Source organism: Hypomesus transpacificus, chromosome 14, assembly GCF_021917145.1.
Source record: "Hypomesus transpacificus isolate Combined female chromosome 14, fHypTra1, whole genome shotgun sequence".
Lineage (NCBI taxonomy): Eukaryota > Metazoa > Chordata > Actinopteri > Osmeriformes > Osmeridae > Hypomesus > Hypomesus transpacificus.
Window position 1 is genome coordinate 9,263,146 of NC_061073.1, and position 26,387 is coordinate 9,289,532.

The 26,387-nt window shown below is 44.7% G+C and overlaps 4 protein-coding genes across 7 annotated transcripts in view; 1 reads left to right on the forward strand and 3 right to left on the reverse strand.

Annotated features, from left to right (window-relative positions):
- Positions 1-702: 702 nt before the first annotated feature.
- Positions 703-6,098, forward strand: mpi (mannose phosphate isomerase). 4 transcript variants are annotated; one of them, XM_047033987.1, is made up of 8 exons: positions 703-727; positions 2,012-2,139; positions 2,452-2,652; positions 2,938-3,079; positions 3,281-3,460; positions 3,656-3,826; positions 4,274-4,482; positions 4,845-6,098. In XM_047033987.1, exons 3-8 carry the CDS (start codon positions 2,458-2,460, stop codon positions 5,055-5,057), a joined length of 1,110 nt encoding a protein of 369 aa, XP_046889943.1. In that variant the 5' UTR covers positions 703-727; positions 2,012-2,139; positions 2,452-2,457; the 3' UTR covers positions 5,058-6,098. The 4 variants fall into 4 exon arrangements, with proteins under 4 accessions (XP_046889943.1, XP_046889939.1, XP_046889942.1 ...); XM_047033983.1 differs by lacking the exon at positions 703-727 and adding an exon at positions 1,176-1,540; XM_047033986.1 differs by lacking the exon at positions 703-727 and adding an exon at positions 1,176-1,540 and having other exon boundaries at positions 2,038-2,139.
- On the reverse strand, positions 5,978-8,407 carry trex4 (three prime repair exonuclease 4). The gene is made up of 2 exons (XM_047033988.1): positions 8,242-8,407; positions 5,978-7,558 (listed from the first exon to the last, which is right to left on the reverse strand). Exons 1-2 carry the CDS (start codon positions 8,297-8,299, stop codon positions 6,870-6,872), a joined length of 747 nt encoding a protein of 248 aa, XP_046889944.1. The 5' UTR covers positions 8,300-8,407; the 3' UTR covers positions 5,978-6,869.
- A 177-nt stretch (positions 8,408-8,584) lies between these two features.
- Positions 8,585-13,193, reverse strand: LOC124476694 (protein PML-like). The gene is made up of 3 exons (XM_047033989.1): positions 12,982-13,193; positions 12,606-12,669; positions 8,585-9,465 (listed from the first exon to the last, which is right to left on the reverse strand). Exons 1-3 carry the CDS (start codon positions 12,988-12,990, stop codon positions 8,891-8,893), a joined length of 648 nt encoding a protein of 215 aa, XP_046889945.1. The 5' UTR covers positions 12,991-13,193; the 3' UTR covers positions 8,585-8,890.
- A 3,055-nt stretch (positions 13,194-16,248) lies between these two features.
- The window catches only part of myo9ab (myosin IXAb), a gene marked incomplete at its 5' end in the record, with an annotated part of 49,815 nt that continues 39,676 nt past the window's right edge, over positions 16,249-26,387 (reverse strand). The window contains 6 exons of the mRNA XM_047033501.1: positions 16,249-19,443; positions 19,714-19,904; positions 24,682-24,805; positions 25,472-25,603; positions 25,884-25,989; positions 26,233-26,361. Of these exons, the coding sequence (XP_046889457.1) occupies positions 18,960-19,443; positions 19,714-19,904; positions 24,682-24,805; positions 25,472-25,603; positions 25,884-25,989; positions 26,233-26,361 (1,166 nt within the window). The remainder of the gene's footprint in view (positions 19,444-19,713; positions 19,905-24,681; positions 24,806-25,471; positions 25,604-25,883; positions 25,990-26,232; positions 26,362-26,387) is intronic.

Here is a 26,387-nt window from a genome sequence, read left to right on the forward strand (position 1 = left end):
TATAACCAAGTTTATTTCCAAGTTCAGCTTCCTAGCAAATCCTGCTTGAAATTGTCCAAGGTTGTCAAAACTGTCTTGGGTGAAATGTTCAGAGCAAATGAATGATTGAGTGTCGAACTTAGTCGGGATCTTCTCATAGACAACAGCAACCATGCCTGTCGAATGTTTGGCTCCTTGGAAAGACTGAGTGTTATCCTTCCCTGTACAGCCTGGAACACAGCATTTACGACCGTGGTCCATTTTCAATATCCTTGTTATAATTTAAAACGTTCTTCTTTGTAATTCCTTATAAGTAGCCTACACAGAGCAGCGCGCAGCTAAACTAGTAGGCTATCGGAGATAGATGCTACCTCGGGCTGGTCTGGATGTAAATTTTGGGGCGTGACAAAGATACAGACCAGAGCCAAAAAGGGCGGTCCCCCGTCCTACGTCACACCGGTGGCTTAGTTGAAAAGCTAGTGTTTTACAGCCAAATTTTTTATTTTTGAGATTTGCATAGGAAAGAGGTGTCAATGGACTTTGATATTCACTGAATGTTCATTTTACCCACCGAACTGTCGTTATTCAACTATGACAAGGTAAAATCGGTTTTGCAATCAATCGCCCCTTTAAGAAGCTTCCCAATGGAAACCTCAACAAGAAACCAGCGTCAACGCCCGGTTTCCTTGAAAATAAATTGGAAGCCGACGCCGACGCGCCACCCGCTCCGCTGTAGTGGACACGCACGGTAAGGTTGTTTGCACCTTGTGCGATGCAGAATTAGTTTACTGAAGGAGTTTTTCCAGTCTCAAATACCTACTAAACGCAAAGCATCTCTTAGCTAATGCGGAAGATGACGGGCCAAGCACTGATGTAGGGCAGGGGAAGAGTCGTCGTCAAACTCATGTTTGCGTGCAACTGAGGCAAGCCCGTCAGCACAGCTTTATCAGCCAACCTAACTAATCTAATACAAAGTTAATAAACTCAAGTACATCTTATTTAACATAATTTATTTTCATCACAAATTATCATAGAAGAACATCTTTCTCAAGCAGTTTGTGATGCATTTTGGAAACAGGAGACGAGACCCTGGTTTAATGCGCCACCTGGCTTGAGAAACCAAAGACTTAGGCTACTTTTAGTCATTATTTGGGTAGCACACATATTCTGAATGTTTTCGGCGGAATTCAAATGAGCCATTTTAATCTAGATTAACGCCAAGATTACAGTGAGATTAATCTAGATAAAAAATATGTATGCCCACCACTAGTTTAGACTTTTGCAAAGAGGTGTGAATGAACCTGATACGTTTATAAAAAAGGGTAAATTGTGTTTAAAGACTGGGTCACATGGCCTTTCTGCTGGGAATTTGGCTGAATGGTTTTGTGAGGATGGTTTACACGTGTTTTAGCAATCGAGAAAAACTGTAAACACGACACAATAACTTGAAGGCTACCGTAACGAGGCTGACACCATTGTGTAAACACAAAGCCCATCTCTATCATGACGTCAGTGGTGCCGTGACGAGTCGATACGTTGCCAAACATGGAGGAAGTAAGAGGTAAGACCTATTCTTCCGTTTATAAAGTCTCCCTGAATTAATTTTATATTTTGCGCGTGGTAATAAGTCCACTAGCCCTTAAAGCATCGAAGGAAATGTGTTTGTACGTTGTAGCGAAACGAGGATTCGTAACCATTTAGTAGGCTATGTATGAATGATAGCCAACTGTTAGGCTATGTTTGTTACAGCAAACCTAATCTTCAGAAGAGCAGACAATTTGTTTAGATTCCCGGATTGGATAGCTAAAGTTTCAAAGTAAGGTTACACGGCAATACGTATAATTTCACAGTTTAGGCTCAGTGTTTGGATTTCCATGGACGGAGTAGATTCAGGAAATCCTATGGTAGGGTAACGTTTAAAAATGGCACGCTTTGTTAGACTGTAGGCCATCAACGTTTATAACAGTTTGACAATTCTCAAATGAAAATTTTCATTTAACTTACGGAATTGACTCAAACTTATTTTTCACAGTCTTTCCACTATCCTGTGTGATTCAGAAGTATGCGTGGGGCAAGATTGGCCTGGACAGTGAAGTTGCCAAACTAGTTGTGAGTGGGGATCCATCAGCTGTTATAGAAGATGGCGAACCCTACGCAGAGGTAATTAGCCTACAAATAAATAATTATCCAGTACCACCTGGTAACATTCCTATATCGAGGTTAATGGACATGTCATGTCAATGGAACAATGTAAGGGCTCTACCAGTGAATGGTTTACTGATTCATGTGCATACCCAAAGCCCCACAGGATCGTCTGAGTTTCTTGCTCTGTCAGTTGTGCTGTATTTATCTCCTGGGTCGTCATATCCCGTTTAGGATTATGTTTTACAGTGTAAACAACTGTGATTAACCTAAAACATTACGGCATGGTTCTAAATAGGGACAACTGTTGTTTTTAAATAACTCTTCTAGTTGTGGATGGGAGCCCACCCAAAAGGAGACGCTCTCATCACAGACAACAGGATACCCCAGAGGACCCTGAGCCAGTGGATAGCCGACTACCCCGGAACCCTGGGATCAAAAGTCAAAGACACCTTCCAGGGCCAGCTGCCTTTCCTGTTTAAGGTCCTGTCGGTCAACACAGCCCTGTCCATACAGGCCCACCCCAACAGAGTAAGAACTGGAACCACACAAAAACAGCTGATAAATACTCCAGTGTTCTTCCCAAGTGTGTCAAAACATTTGGGCACATATTAGAACATTGCATTTGTGTTAATATATATAAATATGCTTTATGATATGAATGTAAGTATAGGGAATAGTAGTAGTAGGTACTGTATTTTATGTAAAATATAATATATATTTATAATCTAAATCAATAGTTTCCACTTTTTACTTTAGACAAATAAGAAACTATGTTCTATGAGTATTCCTCTGCCCATGCTTGTCCACCATCAGGAGCTGGCTGCAAGGCTGCATTCTCAGTTTCCAGAGCACTACCCAGACAAGAACCACAAGCCAGAGATGGCCATTGCCCTCACTCGCTTCGAGGGCCTGTGTGGCTTCAGGCCTGTGGAGGAGATAACCAGCTTCCTGACATGTGAGTCCCATCCTCTGGTGTTAACTACACTAGCATTAGACTCAGCTAATCTCGGCTAATGAAGCAAGAACAGAGAATAAACCTCCAAAGAAAGTACCCATACTAACTATTAAGAAATATTCAAAACAAGTAAAAAATGTATGATCCTATAGAATGGTAGTAAAAGGTAAAAAGGTTGTAGAGATAATTTGTGTTTTCCAGCTGTGCCAGAGTTCCATGCTTTGGTGGGGAATGAGGCAGCTGAAGAGTTGCTAAGCAGCATGGGAGATGCAGTATGCAGCTCTCTGGCCTTGAAGAAGTGCTTCACCAGGATGATGAACTGTGAAAAGAAGGTGTTTGTAGACCAGCTCAACATGCTCGTCAAGAGAGTCACTGAGGAAGGTACAGTACCAAACCTACAGGGTCTGTATCAACATTATCCAGTATGTCAACCCTTCATTTTGTATTGTTGGATATGTAATAAGAGAATTGTACATCCTCACCTAGAATTCAGTGTGAAACCAGTTTCAACACTTGTATCTGACTACATGGTAGCAGCACGATACAGGTGTTAACCCAGCAGTGTGGTGATCCTAGGAGCGGCCGGCAGGGACTCGGGCAGTAATGGGGAGCTGCTGCTGCGGCTGCACTCCCAGTACCCCGGAGACATCGGCTGCTTCTCCATCTACTTCCTGAACCGCGTGGTCCTAGAGCCGGGGGAGGCCATGTTCCTGGGAGCCAGCGAGCCTCACGCATACCTGTCTGGAGGTATAGCTCACCTGAACTCTGGTTCACCTGAACTCTGGTTCACCTGAACTCTGGTTCACCTGAACTCTGGTTCACCTGAACTCTGGTTCACCTGAACTCTGGTTCACCTGAACTCTGGTTCACCTGAACTCTGGTTCAGGCTACTGATCAAGTACTGGTATCATATTACTGAATGCATGTTGTATGGTTTTATATGTTCAGCAATTAGATGATATATATAATGTGAAATCTCGTTTTCACATGTAAAGTAATTTAGCAAACAAATTAAACCAGAACTTAAATAAATATACAAATACAAATTAAGAAGAAAAGAAAAAAACATTCTACTGGACCTATCTCAGGCTAATCTAGAACAACACCACATGTACATGACATGTTATTCATTTAGCAGACACAGTGATATCAAAAGCGATGTACAACCTCCTGTTTGTCCCCCGTGCTGTTCAGACTGTATCGAGTGCATGGCGTGTTCTGACAACACGGTGCGCGCCGGACTGACGCCCAAGTACATGGACGTCAACACGCTGTGTGAGATGCTGAACTACAGCCCCGCCCCAGCGAGCGCCAAGATCTTCCCCTCTGTACCCGACCCCTCTGACCCCAACATCCTCCTCTATGACCCCCCCGTCCCTGACTTCACCGTCATGAGGATACAGGTACACCAGAGGTGGGAGGGTGAAAAAATAGATACAACTCAGTTATTTCAAACAGTCTCCGTTTAAAGGCCTTGAAAGTATTGATGTATTTCAAATAATTTACTAATTGTGGTACTTTGTTACTTAATTTCACAATGTTATTTAGAGAGCTGTTGATGTAAACTTTTTCCTTCATCACTTCTATTGTTCACCAAAACCATGACCAACTATTACTGTCATCTGTGTCATCTGTAAGCTGCCATCTAAAGTTGGTATTATTAGCTTGTTTTCCCTCTGCTTTCTTTCTCTCTTCCTCCCTTCCGTTCCCTCCTCTCTACTGACTGTTCCTCCTTCCTCTCCGTCCTGCCGTCCGGCCTCCCCAGGTGCCCCCGTCTGTGAAGAGGTACAGTGTGGCTCCGCTGGACTCTGCAGGCCTCCTCCTGGTGGTTGAGGGGGAGGCTACAGCCACTGCAGCGCTCGCTGACATCACCCTGACCAGGGGCACAGTCATCTTCATCTCAGCCAATGAGAGCGTCTCCCTGCACATCACCTCCCAGTTTGGAATGACCATGTTCCGGGCCTGCTGTCTCCTGTAGGCCCATCAACCTATCTCGCTGTCTCCATCATCATGCTAAGGCGATGCCAGTAGCACCAGTGTACCAGTGTGGGTACACAAATCATGCATGATCTATGATCTGTACTTAGGAAGATTGTATATTTCCATTGGTGCAGTAATGTGTATCTACCTGCCCCTCTTGACAATTTAGAATGTTTAGTTGGGACTTCTGAACCCAATGTCATTATGTGCTACAAAGAAATATTCCTCTAAATATTCTACTGTTCATTTCCCTACATGGTAACGTCATATGTTGAGATTCCTGCATGTTTAGGAATAATAAATACATGCATTTAATACACACTGCTGCATGTACAGTACATTATGTAATTATAGATTGTTTAACTACAAAAATGAGTGTGCTGGTACTGTATGATAACTTGATCCATGACTTTGTTGTGTTTACAACGATGTTTGCACAAGGGCCAGTGGCCTTTTCATTTCAAGTAATTGCTGAAAAGACTTGAAGTATGGTCTTCCTAGAACATACACCCACACGGCCATTCACAAATGAGTACCTCAAATTTCTGGACACAAAGTATTGAGACATTTTCTGGTTATTTGTAGTATTGTTTGAGTCATACTGTGCCAGTTCCACAGTATTAAATAGTAAGGAAAATAATACCTGGGGTTTCAAATTGTCATACATTCGGCTACTGAACTTGTATGTTTTGGTTTGAGATCGTTGAACTGTTTGAGGCCTGTCCATGTGGTACTGATCTGTCATGAAATGAAAACTGTTTCTAAGGAACTGACAATAAGTTACTGAAATTGTTTTTTTCTGCCAATTGGTTCAGCTGATATTTAGTTATATAAGGACAGTTTGCACCTAAATATTAATAACATTTTGGTTGAAAAATACTACTGTTGATTTGAAGTGCATTGTAATTTGACTATTACAAATGTTATCTTTTTCCAGTGAGGGATTGGGCATGGGTTTACATTTAGAACACTGTAGCATGGATTTCTACAGAGAATGGCTGCATATTAACCTGAATTAATAAAGACCTAGTACAGCCAATCATAATCTCATGTTTACAGTACATGTGGTATTTAACAGACTGGATGAAGAGGATGAAGACTGGGTGTAATGTACAACACGGCAGAAGCTATTTATTCATCATAAAAATGTATAATACATCTAAAAAGACACAGAAGCATTCTTAATCCAGACTCAGTCAAAAATCAAGACGATTTTAAAATACTGCTGTAATAAATGTTAGTTTAAATGTTGGATATTAGTCTTTAATATTACCTAGTGCAGTGCCCATGATAGAGCTAGTGATTAAGATGTTGGTAAGTTGATTCAGTGTTGACCTAATTGGAGCTTGTGCGTGTTACGTCAACGCAGGCATTTTGATGTAGTACAGTGCCTGGCAGATCCCTGTCTTCATCGCTCAGGGCAAATCCACACTGCAGCCACGCGCTTATATATGATTCACTGCAAGTCCTTGGGTCCTGAACACACAGCTGTTAACCTGCAACGTCACACAGCACCTGATGTTCCACATAACTACCTGTTCAAAATAATAAGAATAAAATCATTGCAATAAAATTAATTTATTTCTAATATTTTATAATATGTATTTTAGGCTCATGATAAAACAATATAACACAATGATTCTTCACCATGACCCTCAGCATCTAACAGAGGGGTCGCTGTTCAACCGTGAGGGGTTAGAGTTAGTGATGGGTGGATCTCTTCCCCTCTTCATCTCCTTCCGGGGGTGGAGGCAGCCATCTTGTGTTTTCTGACCAGCGAAGTACAGGAAAGCAGAGAGAGAGAGCAACACTAAGTTCTCCAACTTTCTGGATCTTCAGAAGCCTCTTTCTGCTCCTCTGAAATCTTGACAGCTTGTCTGAGATGCTCCCACAGGGGGCGCTGTCCTGAGAGTTTACATGGGCCTTCAGTCTTAGAGCAGGGCAGATTCCTGGCTGGAGGGCCAGCCGTGGTCTCCAGGAGGAAGGCGTGTCTGAGGACCTGCTCTGGTGTGGGCTCCAGCGCTGTGTAGAGCATCTGCAGCGCACTGACATCCTCCAGAGCATCGTGGGCCTTGTAGGAGACACCCAGGATTGTCCTCACTAGCGCTTCCTGGCAGAAGCTCTGCAGACCAGCATCCTTCAGAAGCTCTCTCGCTAGCGGCAGAGTGTCCAAGCAACCAGAAATCACTGATACAAACTCAGTTCTGAGGTCACACTCGTCCAGCGCTCTGGCCAGCACCCGGCAGTCGAAGCGTCGGATGTTGTGGCCGATGACGAGAGGCCACTGAAGCATGCGCAGGAAGGCTATGAAGGCTATGAGAACCTCTCTGAGAGAGTTGGTCAAGACCGGCTTGCGATGGAGGTACAGCTTGTGTCTCCGGACCCTGAAGCCTGTGACGGCGGCTGCCCGGGGCTGCACCCTGCAGCGGGGGACGGAGTACAGGCTGAGGGAGTGAGCACCACTCACTGCCGCCAGCTGGACGATCTCACAGCTCAGACCTGAGCACAGACCAGAAACACTTATGTTCCTTTTTTGATTGTTTTGATGCCTAGTTATTTCTCAAAACATCTGTTTAAAGTGGTTTTCAGGATAATTTATAACTGCATAAACAACAGGCTGTTAATCAAAACATACAAAAGTCAGCATATGGCTCTTGCAAGAAGTGACTTGATGTCTTTAGAAAGTCCTCATCCTGGATGAGGGGACTCTGAGCGGTCATGATGAGACAGACTGCGACCTCTCAAAGGGAGCACATGAATACTTACTCCCATTATCTATTGTTAACTTGTCACTTATGTTACTGTATTTTCACCTGCACTGTGTTTGACTTCGCACTGCATATTTTGTCTCCCAACTCTCTGTTTACTTTTAGCTCCATCATCAGACGAACGAACAATTGGTGAAAGACTTGGCATTGAACTACGAAGTAGAAACGTTATTAGATCGATACACTTCGAGAATGTAGGTTTGACTCTGACATGTGGCTACAGGCATAATCAGGGCTCTCAAGTTGTATCAATAGCATTATTAAGTTTCACCCTCACTTCTCAGCGTGAGAAATTGTTGAAATGCGTAAGGAATACAAGGTGTTGCCTGAGAGCGTGAGAAATGGCCGAAATGCGTGAGTCTGACGGCGAATGCGCAAATTACACATTATTTAAATCTACAAATAAAAACTCACCAAGCCCTGTCGTCTCCAAGTCAAAGAACACCACATTTTCGACTTCGATAGGACACATCTCCAAACTCTAATCCTCATCAAATTGATTTAGTATCTCCAAATGCACCCTTCTTTGATTTTGAACAGTTAGCCACGCTTTCTTTCCTAATTCGAACTTCCTTCCTGTCCTCAACTGCATTCCACTCGGTTCATTGTCCAATCAAAATCTTCTGAGTTTAAGGCACAGTCAATCACTTCATCCCAAACTGTAAAACGTAAAATGTTTTACATTCATTTATAATTTTCCTTAGTGGGTCCAACTTTCAAATAACATAAGTTAAATTGACGTCACTGATTTGATTATTGTTTTTTATTTAAGTACATTTGTATATGCCAACATGATTGAACAGCAATGTGTCATGACCAAATTGTGTTACAAATCCTGTTAAAAATGTGAAAATATCTAATACAAAACGATATACAATTTTGAAAACTAGTTAGCCCTTGTTTGACAACAGACCAAAAGCATTTGGTCTGTTTCACTTTGACCTCCTGTAGTCTAACCAAATTCACGAGTCAAGGACCAGGGTTCTAGGTTTCATTATAGACACTGCATACAACATTACATTTAATGACCGCATCCAAAAGGCTGTCCTACCCACATTTAAAATCAAACCTGCGCCCCTGTCAGGGTCTCACTATTAGGAGTATGTAACATCTTCTGCTGGGGGAACTTGAACCTGAGCACCATCTCTTCACTGGGTCTCCAGGTGTGAAACAACTCCTGCAGGGCTTTGACATCCTCTATTGCATTATGGGCGTCGTAGGACTTACCGAGAAAAACCTGAACCAGGAAGACCTGCGAGTACCTGACCAGCCCGGGAGCCAGCTCCCTGCTCATCTGTAAGGTATCCAGGAAACCAGATTCCACCTGAAGGAACTCCTGCCTCAGGCCGCATTCTTCCAGAGCCCTGGCTAAGATGGGGCAGTCAAAGCGTTTGGCGTTGTGGGCTGTCAGCAGGGGTCGATGGAAGGACCGTAGGAAGGTGATGAAGGAGGAGAGGGCCTCTCTGAGGGGCAGCGTGTGCACTGGTCGGCCATGGAGAAGCAGGGTGTGGTCGAGGACAGTGAGCCCAGTGACTCTGGACGCTCCATCTGAGAAGCTGCAGCGAGGGAGAGTGTACACGTTGAAGCTTCTCCCTCCACTGATGGCAGACAGCTGAGCGATGTCACATGCTGCTGTGTCTAAGAGGAAGGAGGAGGAGAGAGAAGGATGTTTATATCCTTCACACTCTTCAGTACAATTATGATGGGAAGTTCCGATCATTTTACTGATTCGGATCTTTGAATCTCGTTCAGTAAAATGAATGAATATTTTTTCGAGTCATTCATTTATTTCAACAGGGTGGGGGGGATGGGGGGGCTGTACGTCCACTGCAAACACGTATCATATTCTCATGTAGGTTAGTGCGTGACATGTGCACCAGCAGTTACTATTTCAAAATAAATTCCTGCATTAAAATAATGTATCATGACAGTTTGTATGATTTGGTCATTTATTAACACACTAGCATTTAATTATCACGGCAAACAATTACACTGCACTAAACTGTAAGTGTAAATGTAAAGTGAAAATAACAAAACCAGTCAGTATGATGACTTGTCTTGAGCGAATATCATTCACGTCTTACTTACTTACGCGAAAGGGAATGAGGAAACTGTTTCCTCTACTAAAAAATACAATGCGGGTCACGTGAAAAAATTATCCAAAGACTCGTAGAAAGACCAACCCCCCTATTTTGACGATCTGAAACGCAAGTATCAAAACGCAAAGAGCAAGTAACTTTGTGGGCGGGACTCCGCCGCTGTTGCTATTATACCGGCAGGATAAATGACTTTGCGCCTGGCGCAAATCTAACATGGGTTGGTCTGAAGGAGCTACATTACTAATGGGTGTGGTTTGGGCGTAACGTGCAATAAACCAATCAGAGCATCATCTCACATTCCCTGTAAGTGCAGCGCTTGTTCCATGGCGGATTGCTATTATAACGGCGGATTTGCCAGGCGCACGCCAGGAGCGGCTCACAGCCGAGGAGACCGACGTTCTCGTCAGGGCCGTAACAGATAGAGAAATGACATTGTATTGAAAGGTAGAGCAGTTTCCTCATTGCACTAAATTGCCCGCTCATGCTGCTCATTCAAATTCTTATTTTTATATATATTTTGTTTTTTAAATTGTTATATTTTTAAATTGTTTAGTTCTTAGATTTAGATGAACTATTGTACTTTTTTACTTAATTTAAGAAACGGTAGGCCCTATATGTTTATTGTTTGCGCTTTCCTGCCACAGTCAATTCCGTGTTTGTGTAACATAGGCTACATGGCGAATAAACCGAATTCTGATTCTGATACTGATCCTGATGGAGATGGGAGAAGAAACCCACCCAAATTAGCTTCCGTTAAACAGGCGTGGGAGGAAATTGCCACAATTGTTACAAATCAAGTTCACATACGTATAGAGATTTCATGAAAATATTTATATACTCATTGAAGAAATGTGACATGGCATAAATAAAAACAATGTAACGTAGCTTCGCAGAAAGAAGACCCTGGCCTCGCCAGCAGTGCGCCCTTAAAAAAGCCATTGACTTTAGACCACGTTTTTCCTGGTCAGTGGCGGAATTGTTTTTCGGAAACTGCAAAATAGCACCAGGGAACGTTTGCGCCAGAACGCGCCTCCTTTTTAACTGAACCGCCCACGGGAGCGCAAAGTCATTTCAACATGCGTCTGAGGAGGGAAAAGTCGGCTTTGCGTCGAGTGCAAACTAGGAATGACACTTGCGTTGTTGACTAAGTCTGTGTGTAAAAATGACTAAATGTAAGTCAATTGCGCTGGGTGCAAGATAGGGCCCCGAGTCTGTAAATGAACGAATCGTTATTTTCCTCTAGCTACCAGTACAGAGCCTATGCAGGTCACTTGAAAAATGATCCAAAGACTCGCACCCGAAGACCGAGTTGGGAAATGAACAAATAATTTCTGTTTACTGGGACGAGCCTATGCAACAGTCCCGATCCGCGGCCACAAGAAAAATGAACGAATCACTCTTTGAGAGGACTTGTTACTCCCGAGTCCTTGTAAGGATTCGTTCAAAATGAACGAATCGTTCACGAACGACCCATCACTAAGTACAATGGCGTATTGTGCGCTTTAGATACTTTAAGTGAATGTAGCCATGTCTAAACAACCGAAAAGCTAATCAAAACGCGTCCAAGATGCAAAGGCATAGAGGGAAGGACTTGGACCACAAGAAAAGCCACAATATTTCGAGAAATTACAATTCATTGGCAGTGCAGATCCCTACAAGTTAGCTCCCTCTTCTTGGATCCGTGACGACCCGGTGACTCTTCCTTCAGTTGCATATCCAGATATAGTCAACAACCTGGTTTTCTCGCCGAGCCCATACACAGGGGAAGACCTTAAATCCTACAAAGGTTTGGAGGCCTATAACCAGATGGTGTGTGGATGGGTGAGGGAGACGCAGTACCAAGTTATCAACAACCGTTGTGTTGTGAAGGCCAAAGTAAGTAATGCAATAACGTCTTTAACCAACCTAACCTTAACTGTATGAAATCATCGCGATATTCAAGGTGTAGCCAAGTGACTCTCAATCGTGTATTTTCCCTTGTAGATCTTGGTTGAGCATTGCCAACCACAAGCGCCTCCTTTCCTTTGATAATCTCTGGCATTCCTCTCCCTGGTTTTTAATAACTTTTGGAAGTCGATAATATTCCAAATGTTTTTCTCTATCTGTCCTATTGGTACAACCTGAAACACGGCAATAATTAACAATTTTCCTTGACGACGTTCGGTATATACTTCAGTGCCTGTGCTTTGTTGTGATTCGGAGTGCCTCCAATATGGCGACTTCCGGTCTGATGACGCGTCGTGAAAACCATCTACACCGACTAGCCTACTATTATTAAAATATTCTAAAATCACTTGTTTAAAAGAAATCCCAGGTATAATCGATATTTCAAATTGAGAATCGATCCTTTTGATACAATGCCAGTATCAAAAATATGATACTTTAGGATCGATCCGCCCATCCCTACTTCACAGAGCTGTTTTCAACTGCTCCCCGACTGCAAGCGGCTACTCTCGCCGGTCGTTTCATGCAGCCGCAGTCCATGTCGAATGCACATTTTTTTCCGGGTTCGGTTGAAACACGCACATACTCACAGCCCAACAGAGCGGTTTCAGACTCATATTTTGACTAGAATTATGAGTATGACAACGTCAGGCTATTACAGAATATGAACAATTGCCAATATAAAATCCGACAGTTTAACTAAAACTGTCCCATCTGTAGCCTACATTCACCTACCTAATCCAGTAGTCTCCAAATCAAAGAATACAATTGTATGATCCCCGGAAATTAGTCCACTAGCCTATTAGAAAAATTAAATTGAAAATGTTAGTCTGTTCTTCAAAATAATAACGTTTAAAAGGGTTATGTAACAGTGAACGTTATGGCAGTTTGTCAGACATGGACTGAGCTCAGTCGATGCTCAGCAATTTTCATAAACATTCTTACTTTATGACTTAATCTGTGTCTGGGAAACGAGTCCTGTAGACTTAGCCTATTAATTGCCTATAAAATATGTAGAACGTGTATAGGCTAATTGTAAAAGATCATGTTATATGTTATATGCAATAGGTCTAAATCATTCTCTTTAAGCAAAAAAAAAAACGGATCTTACCGAATGCATGACGACGTCAAGACTGACCTATTATTAAATGAAACAAGTATTATGTCGTTATGACTCAGAACCATAGACTCCACATCGTTGCGATTGGTTGGTAAATAACGTAGGCCAACAAACGTTAACTTTGGTTTTGTTTAAAACAAAACCGAAAATAACATGCGTTTTGTCATTCGGTAAACAGGGGGGGTGTTCCAGAAAGTGGGGTTAACAAACTGTGAACCTAACCCTGAACTCAGAGTTTATTTGACCTAAAATGGGAAACTCTGACTTTTCGGTTCCAGAACAACTGATTTGAAAGAGTTAAATCACTCAGAGTTAAACGCGTGAATGAGGTAGCCTATATTTTAGCCAACATCAATGGAACTCCACCCGGCTACAAAAACGTCATCCTACTTCGCCCCACTTCATAAGTGTTAATTTGTAATGAATCTGAGCACATATTCCAGAAAAAAGCAACACGGCTGTAGCAGCAGAGAGACAATTGGCGTGGGAGACAATTGATGGCCGAGTCAATGCGTACGTTTGAATGCAGTAGCCTAGAAGTCCATAAGCCTACGTTTAACATTTAACAACACTGTCCGTTAATATTACAGGTGAATAAATAGTGGAATGTAGGCTAATTTAATAAAATATCAAGTTCACGTGCATCCTATATGGCCGCAAAGCACACTAGGCAGCATCTTAAAATGAAATAAAGGAAATAAATAAGAAATTAAATGATTTGTCTCAGGGCTCTCAAGTGTCATTGAGAATGACAGTCACTCATTTCGGTCATTAGTCACGCCCTCCCGTCACACATTGTATTTCTCACGCAGATTTAAAAAAAAATAGTAATAAAAAATAATACATTTAATATGCCGTAGCACCCAACCAAAATTCCTCTGGCCGCCCCACTCTCACTATGGAACCGGCAGTCAAGCGCGTCTCCCCTGGAGTTCTTAGTCGAGCCTGCCACTTATCAGCAAAAAAAGAAAGGGTCTATACAATAGCTAATCGGAAATAGCCACACCATTGTATCTGGGGTAAGATTTCATGCAACAACCAATGGAAAAAAAGCATATCCTGTAATTTTTCGTGGTTCTGCTACGTCTTCCGGAAGTTTTGTTCACCCATAAAGCAAACTGCTGGAGCTCGAGCATCACTTTATTAATTTAATTAATTGCTTTTTACCTGACGTCTTTGAAAGGCAACAATGATTAAAGCATCCATGGCCAGGATATAATAATAAAATATGACATTATTTTAAAAGTCTGAGGTATCGGGCCTATTTATGTAATGCACTGCGTTCAATCCTGTCACCTCTGCAGTTGCATTTTCAGGGAGTGGCCTAGGGTGGCACGGGCCACCCCTGAAATCTGATTGGCCACCCCAATATCTTAAAATATGATTGGCTATATGCCCAGTCAGAGACGGGCCACCCCTTCTGCTAGCCTGGTCCTAACCAGACCCTCGTACATTTCATTTGTACAGAGGGTCTGGGATCCCTCGATTGACAAAGTTAACTTCCTTGAAGGCGGGTCCTCTGTTGAAGTTTAAAACTATTGGATCCGCCCAGAGCCACTCTGATTTGCCATAACCAATCGCAAGCGTTCGCCTTAGGCAACTCCTTCACCACTACTGTAACTGAGCTAGCTGCCGTAGCTGGAAAATCAAACTTTTCCCGAACCCCGTGGGGAGGAGGGCCACAACATCATGGCCACCAACAAAACTCAACAAGGAATGTTTTTGCTCCGGCTTTAACCTATGGATATTCGGCAGCGTTGCCACAACTGCAGAATAGTTTCGCTGGCATCTTTCTCCGCCGCCATTACTGAACTACTCAAACTAGTGCACGACATTAACGTCATCGTTCTCAGCCACTCCCTCTGTTCGCTGATTGGACCTACAAAAAATTTGTTTCTGGAAACCGACTTCAGAGCCGAGCTCCCAGACCTAGTACAGAAGCAAAATCCAAATGGAGCGGAAGTACGTAGGAGGGCAGAACCAGGCTAGAGCCAGGCTACCATAGACCTCCATTCATTCTGCATTCACTGGTGAGCGCCCTCATATGGAACCAGGGTGGAATTGCAACCCGTTCAGAACCTGGAAGCTTCCCGAGAGAGGCAGTTCTCCCCATATTAGTCAGTAGGTGCGTTCGACATGACCCGACTTCATGCGGCGCTGCAGCCGGCTGCAGGCGGCTGACTTGAAACAGTGAATTCTGGTTAGACTTTTTGTCCGACTTGAGACGGCGCCGAGGACACGTCACTGTGACGTCGCCATCAAAGTACCGTGAGATCGATTCGAGAACTGCCGGCTGTGTAGCCGAGCGCATTTTCTCAAGAGCAACTGCACGGGTTCAAGTGACGACCCAGATATTTCATGATTGGCCAGACTCACACACGACAACTTTGACGCGAGTTTTGTAATATTCGTACACCTTCAGTTTCGCCAATGCTCAAATCCGGACCAAACAGTTGAATTGAATTTAAAAATTATGGAAGAAAGGGTTTTACTCCGCCTCTTCACTAACGGAAAGACTACGTTTAATTATAAATAGAGTTAAGTAAGCAAACAGCGCTCAATCGGCCGTGACTGATGTCAACGCAGCAAACCACGAGAAGCTGAAATGTCCGACTTCACAGAGCCGTTGTCAACTCCTCCACGACTGCAAGCGGCCACTCTCGCCGGTCGTTTCATGCAGCCGCAGTCCATCTCAAACGCACCGATTCTCTGGTCCAGCCTATATGCACACTGGGGTCAGAGCATGTCTAATATGGGGTATGCAAAGTAATTAACACATGAAACACTCAGGAACTGCAGGTACGTCTGTTCTGATATCTGAAATTGATTTAGCTAGTGTTGATGTTTTTGCTAAATTCAATAAATTCGAGGGGGCGAAGCTTCAGCTCCTCCAGGCGACACGCCCCCCCCCCCCCTCCCCCAGTCTCAAGCAGAGAAGACTGCAGATTTTTTTCACGATTTCAAAGCCTAATTTAATCATACTTGTCTGTGTTTTTTTTCATTCTAATCTGGATGGGTAGTAAACAACACATTCTTTTGTGGTGTGGTCAACTTAAAAACGAATTTTCAATTAACTTTACAGGATCTTTAAATGAACTGTGTTAAATAAAATATAGTCTGTTGTTTGCTACGTCTGTGTCGGCCTGAGTTATTGGGGATTACACCAAGGGCTCACTGTTGTGAGTAGAGAAGGGTGTTGATAATCCACATCTTAATAATACTATACCTCTCTATGTGACAATTTGCCAGAAATAAATTACAATTTATATCAGTTTGACTCCAGTTTAGCCTTTTCTTTCATAAATTCTTTTTTTTCCTTTTCTTTTTTTTTACAACCATAGACTTTGTATCTTTAAAAAAGAAAACTACACAAATTGCACCTTATACATACAACTGTGTCCAGGGAAGCACACACTAACAGATACAAAGCTCAAGTTGGATTTTTGCTGTTTTAGCACAAGTATGACAGAACAATTATGATCTGTTATACCGTTGGACAGGGTTAATCATATGAGTCATACACAGGATAATATATCCTTTTATAACAGGCATTATTTGAATGTACAATCTAAAACATGATCATAAATACAATATACATCCTGTGTATTCAAGGAAAAACTAACATTTATAGAAAGCAGAGCATGCCAGTGATAGGTACATTCACAACAGCAGAATACTTTGGCCGCTGCCAACTTGAATCACTACAAAATGTCATCTTTACTTTCCATAGAGGGTATTGGACCAGTTTGGAAGGACTACATCTCCCATGACCCAATGGACTGGATGGATTACATTTCCCATGCTCTAATGCCTTACAGTGCTTCACTCTCTGGGTTGGGGCTCTTTCGTACAACCCGGCTTGGTTGTGAAAAGTGTCCGTCTTCATCATGTAGATAAGAGGTAACTATAGCAACAAGTTTCCACTCATCCTAGAAAAGGTTGAGAATCTAAATGACATGACTAAGACTTGATCCATATGAGGTGGGATTGTGACTTGCGCACTTGATATGAAGACAAGGTCGAAGACCTGCCTGTAAAATAGGACACTGTGTTGTAATCTTGGTCCTTGTTGTATGCTTACTGTAAGTACTATGACGAGCAGTTAATGTACTGTCAAACCACTAAATACTGTCTTCTCTCAAATACAGGGCAAGCACAGATGTGGCGATATAGAATCCTTAAAGGATGTACAGTAGATAGGATATTGCACAGTGGGCATAGATACTTTAGCGATAGAGAAAGTCATGATTCATGTAGAGTATTGTACCATTGATAGCAGAGCCAAATAGAATGGACAGCTGAAACAGACACAGCTTTTTATATCTAAAGCTTGTAAAGTTGCATGATCGGACTCAGAAAATTCTACTTCTTCAAGCCCAACCTTGGATGGAGACAATGTTATTTAACTTGTGTAAACACCTAGCACATGATTGACAGAGGTGAGCGATTTGGCCAATGGAGCAAGACACACATGGCTGCAGTGTGTTTGTGTGTGTGTTTCTGAGGATGGACAGAATATGATCTGTTGGGAAAGTAAATGTTCACATTATAGCCACACACACACAAACATTAATGGCTTACATCTCAACTAAATGTTACCATGCCAAGTCATGATAACATTGATAGAAAACATGGCAATAGAAAATAACAACAAGAAACAAACCAATAACAAGACATCCAAAAGGCTTCAAGTCCTGACGGCTAACTCTAACCCTGGGGTCTCAGACTGGCTAACCCTGGGGTCTCAGACTGGCTAACTCTGGGTTCTCAAACTGGCTAACCCTGGGGTCTCAGACTGGCTAACCCTGGGGTCTCAGACTGGCTAACTCTGGGGTCTCAGACTGGCTAACTCTGGGGTCTCAGACTGGCTAACTCTGGGGTCTCAGACTGGCTAACTCTGGGGTCTCAGACTGGCTAACCCTGGGGTCTCAGACTGGCTAACCCTGGGGTCTCAGACTGGCTAACCCTGGGGTCTCAGACTGGCTAACCCTAGGGTCTCAGAACAGACCAGAAGGTTGTGGCCACTCAGTCAGTGGTGGGAAAGACATTGCATGTTATGGCTGATGACCCCTGACTCCTGACTATGGCCATTGTTGCACTGATGAGGGGTCAGTAGAGTCAGACTCCACCAGTGAGTATAATGGCACCAACTGAACACAAGTGGTTTTGTTCATTTAAACACAAATAGGCAAAACCAAAACTTGAATCCCATCAAGTTCAGAGATGGATATATCAAGTTCACCTCCTGCTGGGAGATGGATATATCAAGTTCACCTCCTGCTGGGAGATGGATATATCAAGTTCACGTTCATGGATATATCTACCATGGACGATCCAGCGGCACTGGAGTTTATTTTTATGTACAATGTTTACTCAACAACATAATTAATAATAATAAAAACAGCAATAATAATGGAATTGTACACATGTTTTATATTTCTACAGTCTCTTATACAGACACAGTATAGGAAAATGTTAAATGAAGGAGCATGCAGCCTTGACAGGCTGGACTGTGTAAACGTGGAAGCTGACGGAAGAGTAGTTGAGATTTAGCTTGTATCAAAATTACCAAAATACTCTTGTACTCTTCAATGCAGTCTGTTTGATTGCCAGTCCTCCTGCTCAGCAGAGGGTGCTGTTACTTTGGCAGTGTCTCTGTCTGGTTAGTCTACTGTCTAACCCTCTGGACCTCCAGAGGAAGTGTAAAGCCCAAAGCCACTTCTGGTGCCATCTGACTGTCTCAATGTTCCATCCTTCCATCTCCCCCCCAACCCTCACCTCCTCAGAGCTCTCTCCTGTCCAGCACATACATCCCACAATGCATCTGGGTCTTGAGGGGCCCCCGAGGCTGAAGGCAGGAGGGCTGAGGAGGGCGCGACCCGCTGACGGGGGTGTCACCTGCACCCCTACCAGCCCCTCCCCAACTTCCTCCACCACAGGGACCAGAGCCCGGCCCTCCTGTCCTCAGCTCACACCATGAACTCGTTGCTTCCATACAGGACCAGCTGCTGGGGTGGGGAGGAGAGGTGAGCATCCCTCCTGCGGCCCTCGTCCCGGGGGGAGCTCCTGCTCAGCCTGAGGCGGCTCTTCACCGCCCTGGGGTCTCCCTCCGCCGCCGGCAGGGGCGTGGCCAGGGAGCAGGAGAGCAGCGGGCCGGAGGACAAGGAGCGGACCCGGTAGAGAGGAGATGGAGGGACGGTGGAGGACAGAGAGGATGAGGGGTGGTAGGAGGAGGAGGAGATGGAGGAGGAGACAGAGGAGGTGGAGTCCACAGAGTCGGGTTGGTGTTTGAGGGTGCGCCGGCTTTTGCCGTCCAACTTCCTGAATCGGTACGTGCCGCAGTCGGACGAGGCAGAGGGGGCATGGAGGTTCTCACAGCTGCCAATGGAGGCCTCCATCTCATCATCAGACGCTCGCGGCTCCAGCACCAACATCTCATATGTCAGCTCCTCCCTACACAGGTAACACACAGCACAGGTTGCACACAGCACAGGTTACACACAGCACAGGTTACACACAGCACAGGTTACACACAGCACAGGCTGCACACAGCACAGGCTATACACAGTACAGGTTACACACAGCACAGGCTATACACAGTACAAGTTGCACACAGCACAGGTAACACACAGTAGAGGCAGTCCAGTTGGCAAACATGACAAAACGGATGACAAAAAAAGTGATGGAAGTGTACTGGAGGTTAGTCGGAAAAGGAGCTCGTACTTCTCCTTCTGCAGACTCTCGATGTGCTGGCTGAGGATCCTCTCCTCCTGCAGCAGGTCTGCCTGCTGCTCAGCCAAGGTTAGCTCCGCCCCCCCGCCCGCAGCCCCCCCCGGCCCCCCTTGCTCCACCGGAACCTGGGGGCTGAGCGGGGGAGAGGGGATGTGGCCACTCCCACACACGCTGCCCTTGCCCTGCAATGATATCAGAGACAGGGGCAGTTAGACAGAGCGGCAGGTAGACAGAGCGGCAGGTAGACAGAGGGGTAGGTAAGCAGAGGGGTAGGTAGGCAGAGGGGTAGGTAGACAGAGGGGTAGGTAAGCAGAGGAGTTGGTAGACAGAGGGGTAGGAAGGCAGAGGGGCAGGTAGACAGAGGGGTAGGTAGGCAGAGGGTTAGGTAGACAGAGGGGTAGGTAGGCAGAGGGGTATGTAGACAGAGGGGTAGGTAAGCAGAGGGGTAGGTAGACAGAGGGGTAGGTAGGCAGAGGGGTAGGTAGGCAGAGGGGTAGGTAGGCAGAGGGTTAGGTAGACAGAGGGGTAGGTAGGCAGAGGGGTATGTAGACAGAGGGGTAGGTAGGCAGAGGGGCATGTAGACAGAGGAGTAGGTAGCTAGAGCAGTAGGTAGACACCTCAAATTGCACAAACAAACAAAAAAACAACAAACTCAAACACGCAAGGGGTAGAGGAATAGTTGAGTACACGTGTTCAGTTCTACAATAGTACAACCACACATCTGCCTTCTAACATGTCTGTGAAAACTGTAACTATAGTACTGTTCTTAAATGAGTCATTGATTGCAAAACCGATTTTACCTCGTCATAGTTGAATAATGACATTATTGGGTAAAATGGACATACAGTGAACCTCAAAGTCCATTGACACCTCTTTCCTATCTAAATATCACAACTTGAAACTGCAGCTGTAAAACGATCGGTTTTGAAAAAGCGGAATTTGTGTCTCCACAGCAGTAAGCCTAAAACGTGCTTTCAAATACGATGATGCATATACAAGCCAACCTTACTGGTTCCATCCAAATAGGCCAAATGAAACGTAATAATAAATAAATAAACAGGGTTCTCAAGCCTCTGTGAAGGGGCTGAAATGCGTCTCACGGTGTAGTTTTTCGGCGACCGTAGGGGAGAGCGGGGGCGATTTTCTCAGAGCCCTGACTTTATTTGCATTCCAAGTTATGACAGCACCTTCAGCATGCAACATGCAACCATTGATGGAACTGCCAAATTCCACGTGATGTCATCATCGTTTAATGCGGTTACGTGCGGAAAGCACTTTTCGAGTGCGCAAAGTAAATTACTGAGGCGGTCCTTTTTTGCTAATTTCAAGTTGTGTTTCCCGTTTCATGTGTCACAGTCACAGATCAATCTACAGGTTATTTAGTGCTGTAACACATTCTGAAGGTTGCTTTGTCAGAGATTTTCAGTATAAAAGTAAATCTGGTTTAAATGTCAGGAGTTCCTGTCGGGACGAAAGTAACACTTGTTACTTGTTCCGCCGCGAATGCAATAGTAGGCTATGTGGTGAATTTCTGTTTGTGGAAAGCATTTATTAAAACATGTTTATGTCATATTATATCAACAGAATATGCCAAGAGTGAGGGTCAGAAAACAGACAGAGGTCTGATTCAGTAAAAAATTATAATAAATATTTGATGCAACTGAAATTTAAAATTCATAGTTTTTTTGCAAAACTAATGGACAAAATAGAAACAGATGTGAAAGCTCGTCTCGAGGGGGGGGAGGGGGGATCTCCGGGAATCTCACACCAAACTTGACGACCCTGTAAATAAATAAATAATAACATTCATAGTTTACCCACCTCTAATTTTACCACTACACCACTGGTCGGAACACACCTCTTTTCAGCAAAAAATCCTAGATTTAGCCGTTTTGCTCCTACAGTGTGTGGTGTGACATGATTTGACAAACAGCACACCACACACAAACAGATTTCCAGTGTCCCGACTGTTAACACAATAAATCTCGCAAAATCTGTCGAGGTTTAAGAATAAGCATGGCGGACTATATGCAGGAAGAAATTGCGATGATAGTGTTTGGAATTATTTTCACTGAAAATTCACGGAAAAAAGTAAAGGGTTTGCTGTTGCCACAAATCAATTCCATTTAACTTTGTGTTGCGCCGTGACTCCGTTTGTTATGCTTCTGTCTTCTCTCAGCTTGCTTTCTGATTGGATATTGTTTCGTTTCACGTGATAAACTCTGCGTTTGACCTCGGGGTTCCCCCCACACATCAGGATTTCTGATCGCAAATATTCAACATGTTGAATATTTAGGATTCGCGATCGGGGCGCCTCCGACCTAGCCTGGCTCTGCCCTCCTACGTACTTCCGCTCAATTTGGATTTTGCTTCTGTACTAGGTCTGGGAGTTTGACTTGGAAGCCGGTTTTCAGAAAAAAAAAAATTGTAGGTCCAATCAGCAAACAGAGGGAGTGGCTGACAACGATGACAATGTCGTGCACCAGTTTGAGTAGTTCAGTAATGGCGGCGGAGAAAGATGCGAGCGAAGCTATTCTGCGGTTGTGGCAACGCTGCCGAATATCCATAAGTTAAGGCCGGAGCAAGAACATTCCTTACTGAGTATGTTGGTGGCCATGATGTCTTGGCCCTCCACCCCACGGGGTTCGGGAAAAGTTAGATTTTCCAGCTACGGCAGCTAGCTCCGTTACAGTAGTGGTGAAGGAGTTGGCTAAGGCGAACGCTTGTGATTGGTTATGGCAAATCAGAGTGACTCTGGGCAGATCCAATAGTTTTAAACTTCAACAGAGGACCGCCTTCAAGGAAGTTAACGTTTGTCAATGGAGCGATCCCAGACCCTCGGTACAAATGAAATGTACGAGGGTCTGGTTAAGACCAGGCTACCTCCGACGTCCTTCCGAGCAGATTCGGTCACTCTTGACACACCTCTTACCAAGGGAACATCTGATGAAATATCGGGACGTTACCTAGGACTGTCGGAAGGGGCGAAATCAGCCCGATTATCCTGTAGTGTGTCCCCAGCATTAGCTATGTCCGACTTTGTGATTTGAATTTACACCGAGTGCACTAAGCTTGACAGAACACGGTCGTAGCTACGCCTGGTTTAAGATGCGCGTCCTTGTGAAAATGCGAAAGTGTCGATCGTTGCCAAGCAACACATTTAAGAGCCTATCCAAAGCGCACTTAGCTAGCCTATCTCCCTTCAAAACAAGAAGCAGAAGCGTGCGCAGAGGGAAATGTAGGCCTAATCAACACAAACAAACAGAATCAATCAGCTTGGAAATCGATCACCAATAAAATTAACAGTGGAATTGTGCGATCACGGGCGACTTTTCTCGCTTTAATGCCCTTTCTCTATGTTACCTATAAACAAGACGCGCTGCATGTGCGATCAAACTGTTGGACATTATAATTACCATGGATATTAGTCAGATTTTCCAACTTGCGCCTGCTCCCCACTAGGCGTAAAATGTACACCCAGGTGCAGCACAGAAAGGGCTTAAGTCTAACTGGTGCACTAGTCGTAACTTTCAGTTCTACGTCGGACGTAGCGTACGGCCAGGCGTAGGCTACGCCCAGCTGGTGTACTCGGCTCCAGGGGGCTTTGAACAGCACCCGGGCCATTTTCAGCCCAACCAATGTTACATACATGTCACACGTTATTGTATTAGTCTATAGTTCTTGCTAATTTAAATTAAGTTAACTGGTGATTTTCGTTGTTTGTAGGCTATTCTTCCCCTGCTAGCGAAATTGCACATGTGGATTCAATAGCGATTGCTGCCCTTGCTCACGTTTGTACTTTAGGTGCATTATTATGCTGAAGTAGTTTTCATTAATAAATAGTGGGTATATTGTTATTATTAGCTACAGAATGGTTAGCCTATCAAGATCAAATGAAGCAGACAGCGTACATGCTTCCGAGTGGCCCCTGTGTGTGGGGGAGGACCTGCCCCTACTGCAAAAAGAAAAAATCATAGAAGAAACACTGCTTAAACATCAACTGCACATCGGTGTGTGAAGGACAAATACCCTTCAGCTGATTTACATGAACACACCACGGTGGCTGGGAAAACACTTCAATGTCGTTGAATCAGTATGGATCCGTATGTTCACTGGGGTGGGTTCACTGGGATAGTGATGATGTTTCAGTCATAGTCTGCAGTTTGCATATCCAGCTAGCTAGGTCTGGGAGTCCCAACACAGACTGACAGGTGACAGGAATATGGGATTCAGAAAGAGAGGGCGAGTTAAAGGTCCCATGACATTGCTGTTTTTGGATGCTTTTATATAGGCCTTAGTGGTCCCCTAATACTGTACCTGAAGTCTCTTTCCCGAAATTCAGCCTTGGTGCAGAATTACAGTCACTACGAGCAGTCCCACAATGAGCTTTCCTCAGGATGCGCTGTTTTTGTGTCTGTAGCTTTAAATGCTATGAGGAAGAAAGAGGTGTGGCTAACTGCCATGCTTCGGTCGTTTGCAAGCCATGATGTCTCAAGGAAAAACCAATGTTGCGCTCGCACGGTCGTAGTTCGTTTTTTTATTGGTGGGCAAATTCTTTGTGCGGCAAAGCAGAGAAAGCAGAGAATTATATATATATCTATGACCTTCCCTATGGGGGAGGTAACCCCCTTTTGAGACGTCACAATAGGGGAATTTTCAAAACCGAGCATTTGAGCTCTCATTTTCTCAAAGGCGGAGAAGAATACCTAGGGCTTGGTTTATACCTATCGAAATTTCTAGCCACTAGGGGACCAAAGGCAGCTAGAAGAACTCATATTAATGTTAAATAACCTCCTAAAGTGAAGTTTTCATGTCATGGGACCTTTAAATCGTCCTCCAGAGCTGTGCTGAGCTAGAGAGTTGGTGGTTAGATGGTGTAACAAGGTGCAGTTCTAACAAAGTCCTCTGTGCTGAGCTAGAGAGTTGGTGGTTAGATGGTGAAACAAGGTGCAGTCCTACCATAGTCCTCCTGAGATGGGAGAGACGGCTCCGTGCCTTGTTCTCAGCAAACTCCAGACTGCTGATGTCCTTCAGACGGGCCTTGTACTTGCTCATTTGCTCATTAATGACCAGCTCCACACACCTGGAGGACAGGACGACAGTCACACACAACCCTACAGAACATGGCTGAGACTTGACTATTAGCCTGAATTTTTGCATATGTAACCGCAACTCAGCTACCAGGCACAGGCATAAAGTACTACAGTGCAACAATAACATCTCAATTCTTTCTCGCTTTAGATAAAAGCTAAATAAAATGTAAGACGTATAGTCCAGTGTGATGAAGCTGTCTGTGTCGTGAGCTGGCTGTGAGGTCAGGAGAGGAAAGGCTGGCTGTGAGGTTAGGAGAGGAAAGGCTTGCTGTGAGGTTAGGAGAGGAAAGGCTGGCTATGAGGTCAGGAGAGGAAAGGCTGGCTGTGAGGTTAGGTGAGGAAAGGCTGGCTGTGAGGTTAGGAGAGGAAAGGCTGGCTATGAGGTCAGGAGAGGTCAGCCTGGCTGTGAGGTCAGGTGAGGAAAGGCTGGCTATGAAGTCAGGAGAGGTCAGGCTGGCTGTGAGGTCAGGTGAGGAAAGGCTGGCTATGAGGTCAGGAGAGGTCAGGCTGGCTGTGAGGTCAGGAGAGGAAAGGCTGGCTATGAGGTCAGGAGAGGAAAGGCTGGCTATGAGGTCAGGAGAGGTCAGGCTGGCTGTGAGGTTAGGTGAGGAAAGGCTGGCTGTGTTGTGAAGTCAGGAGAGGTCAGGGAGTCTCACGCGGTGGTCTTGCTAATGTCCTGGACACTCTGCAGGGGGTCGGTGGTGTCAGGGCAGCGCAAGATGCAGGGGGCAAACACAATGGCCAGGGCGTTGGCAGACATCCTGTTGGTTTCCTCCTGCAAGGTGATTCTGCACGCACACACACACGTGCATGCACGCAGACGAGCGCACGCACACATGCATGCACACACACATGCATGCACACACACACACACAAGCACGCATAGATACACACACACAGACATTAGAGATCTTTGTAGTAACTGATATGCTATGATACTGAATGATAAAGGATTCTACAACGTTCACTGACAAAACCTTGCTCTGCTCCCAACTAACCCATTTTCAGTCCCCTCATTTACAACTGCTTATATCCTGACTCAGCGGGCTGGTGTCCCTGGTGCCGTACCTGACCAGGTGAAAGAGGAGCCTCTCCAGGGTGCTGAGGTGTGTTCTACTGAGCTGGTCGATCACAGCATACACCCCCCGGACCTCGTCCCGCCTGTCTGCCTGGCCTGCAGAGGAGCAACCATTCAGAATACTTCAGCAACAGGCCGCTGCCAACACACACTTTCAAGGTTTCTGCTGAAGACAAACACTGAAGAGCAGGTCAGCTTACTGCAGAACATGCTGACGCCATGAAAAAAGCCACCCTGGCTAGATTTGTCAAAGCCATCCATTCTTGTTACACCTACAAATAGCCAGCTCCACAGTACTTGAAAAGCCAGGATCCAGTCAGTCAGGATGGCTGTCCTTACCCATGGCTCTCAGGAACTCCTCGTAGAGTTCAAAGGTCATCAGGGGGTTGGGGAGGTCGCGTAGCCACTGTTTGAGCACGCTGGCGATGACGTGGATATTGTAGTCGTCCAGATTCATGCTGTTCACATCTGACACAGAAAGGGAAAGGGGGAGG

Coding starts and splice junctions, on each gene's coding strand:
- mpi (XM_047033983.1), top strand. Junction 2,140..2,451: donor ATGGCGAACCCTACGCAGAG/GTAATTAGCCTA, acceptor TAACTCTTCTAG/TTGTGGATGGGAGCCCACCC. Junction 4,483..4,844: donor TCACCGTCATGAGGATACAG/GTACACCAGAGG, acceptor CGGCCTCCCCAG/GTGCCCCCGTCTGTGAAGAG.
- trex4 (XM_047033988.1), bottom strand. CDS start 8,299: ATGTGTCCTATCGAAGTCGAAAATGTGGTGTTCTTTGACTTGGAGACG. Junction 7,559..8,241: donor CTTGGAGACGACAGGGCTTG/GTGAGTTTTTAT, acceptor GTCTGTGCTCAG/GTCTGAGCTGTGAGATCGTC.
- LOC124476694 (XM_047033989.1), bottom strand. Junction 9,466..12,605: donor TTTGGAGACTACTGGATTAG/GTAGGTGAATGT, acceptor CCTTCCTCTTAG/ACACAGCAGCATGTGACATC.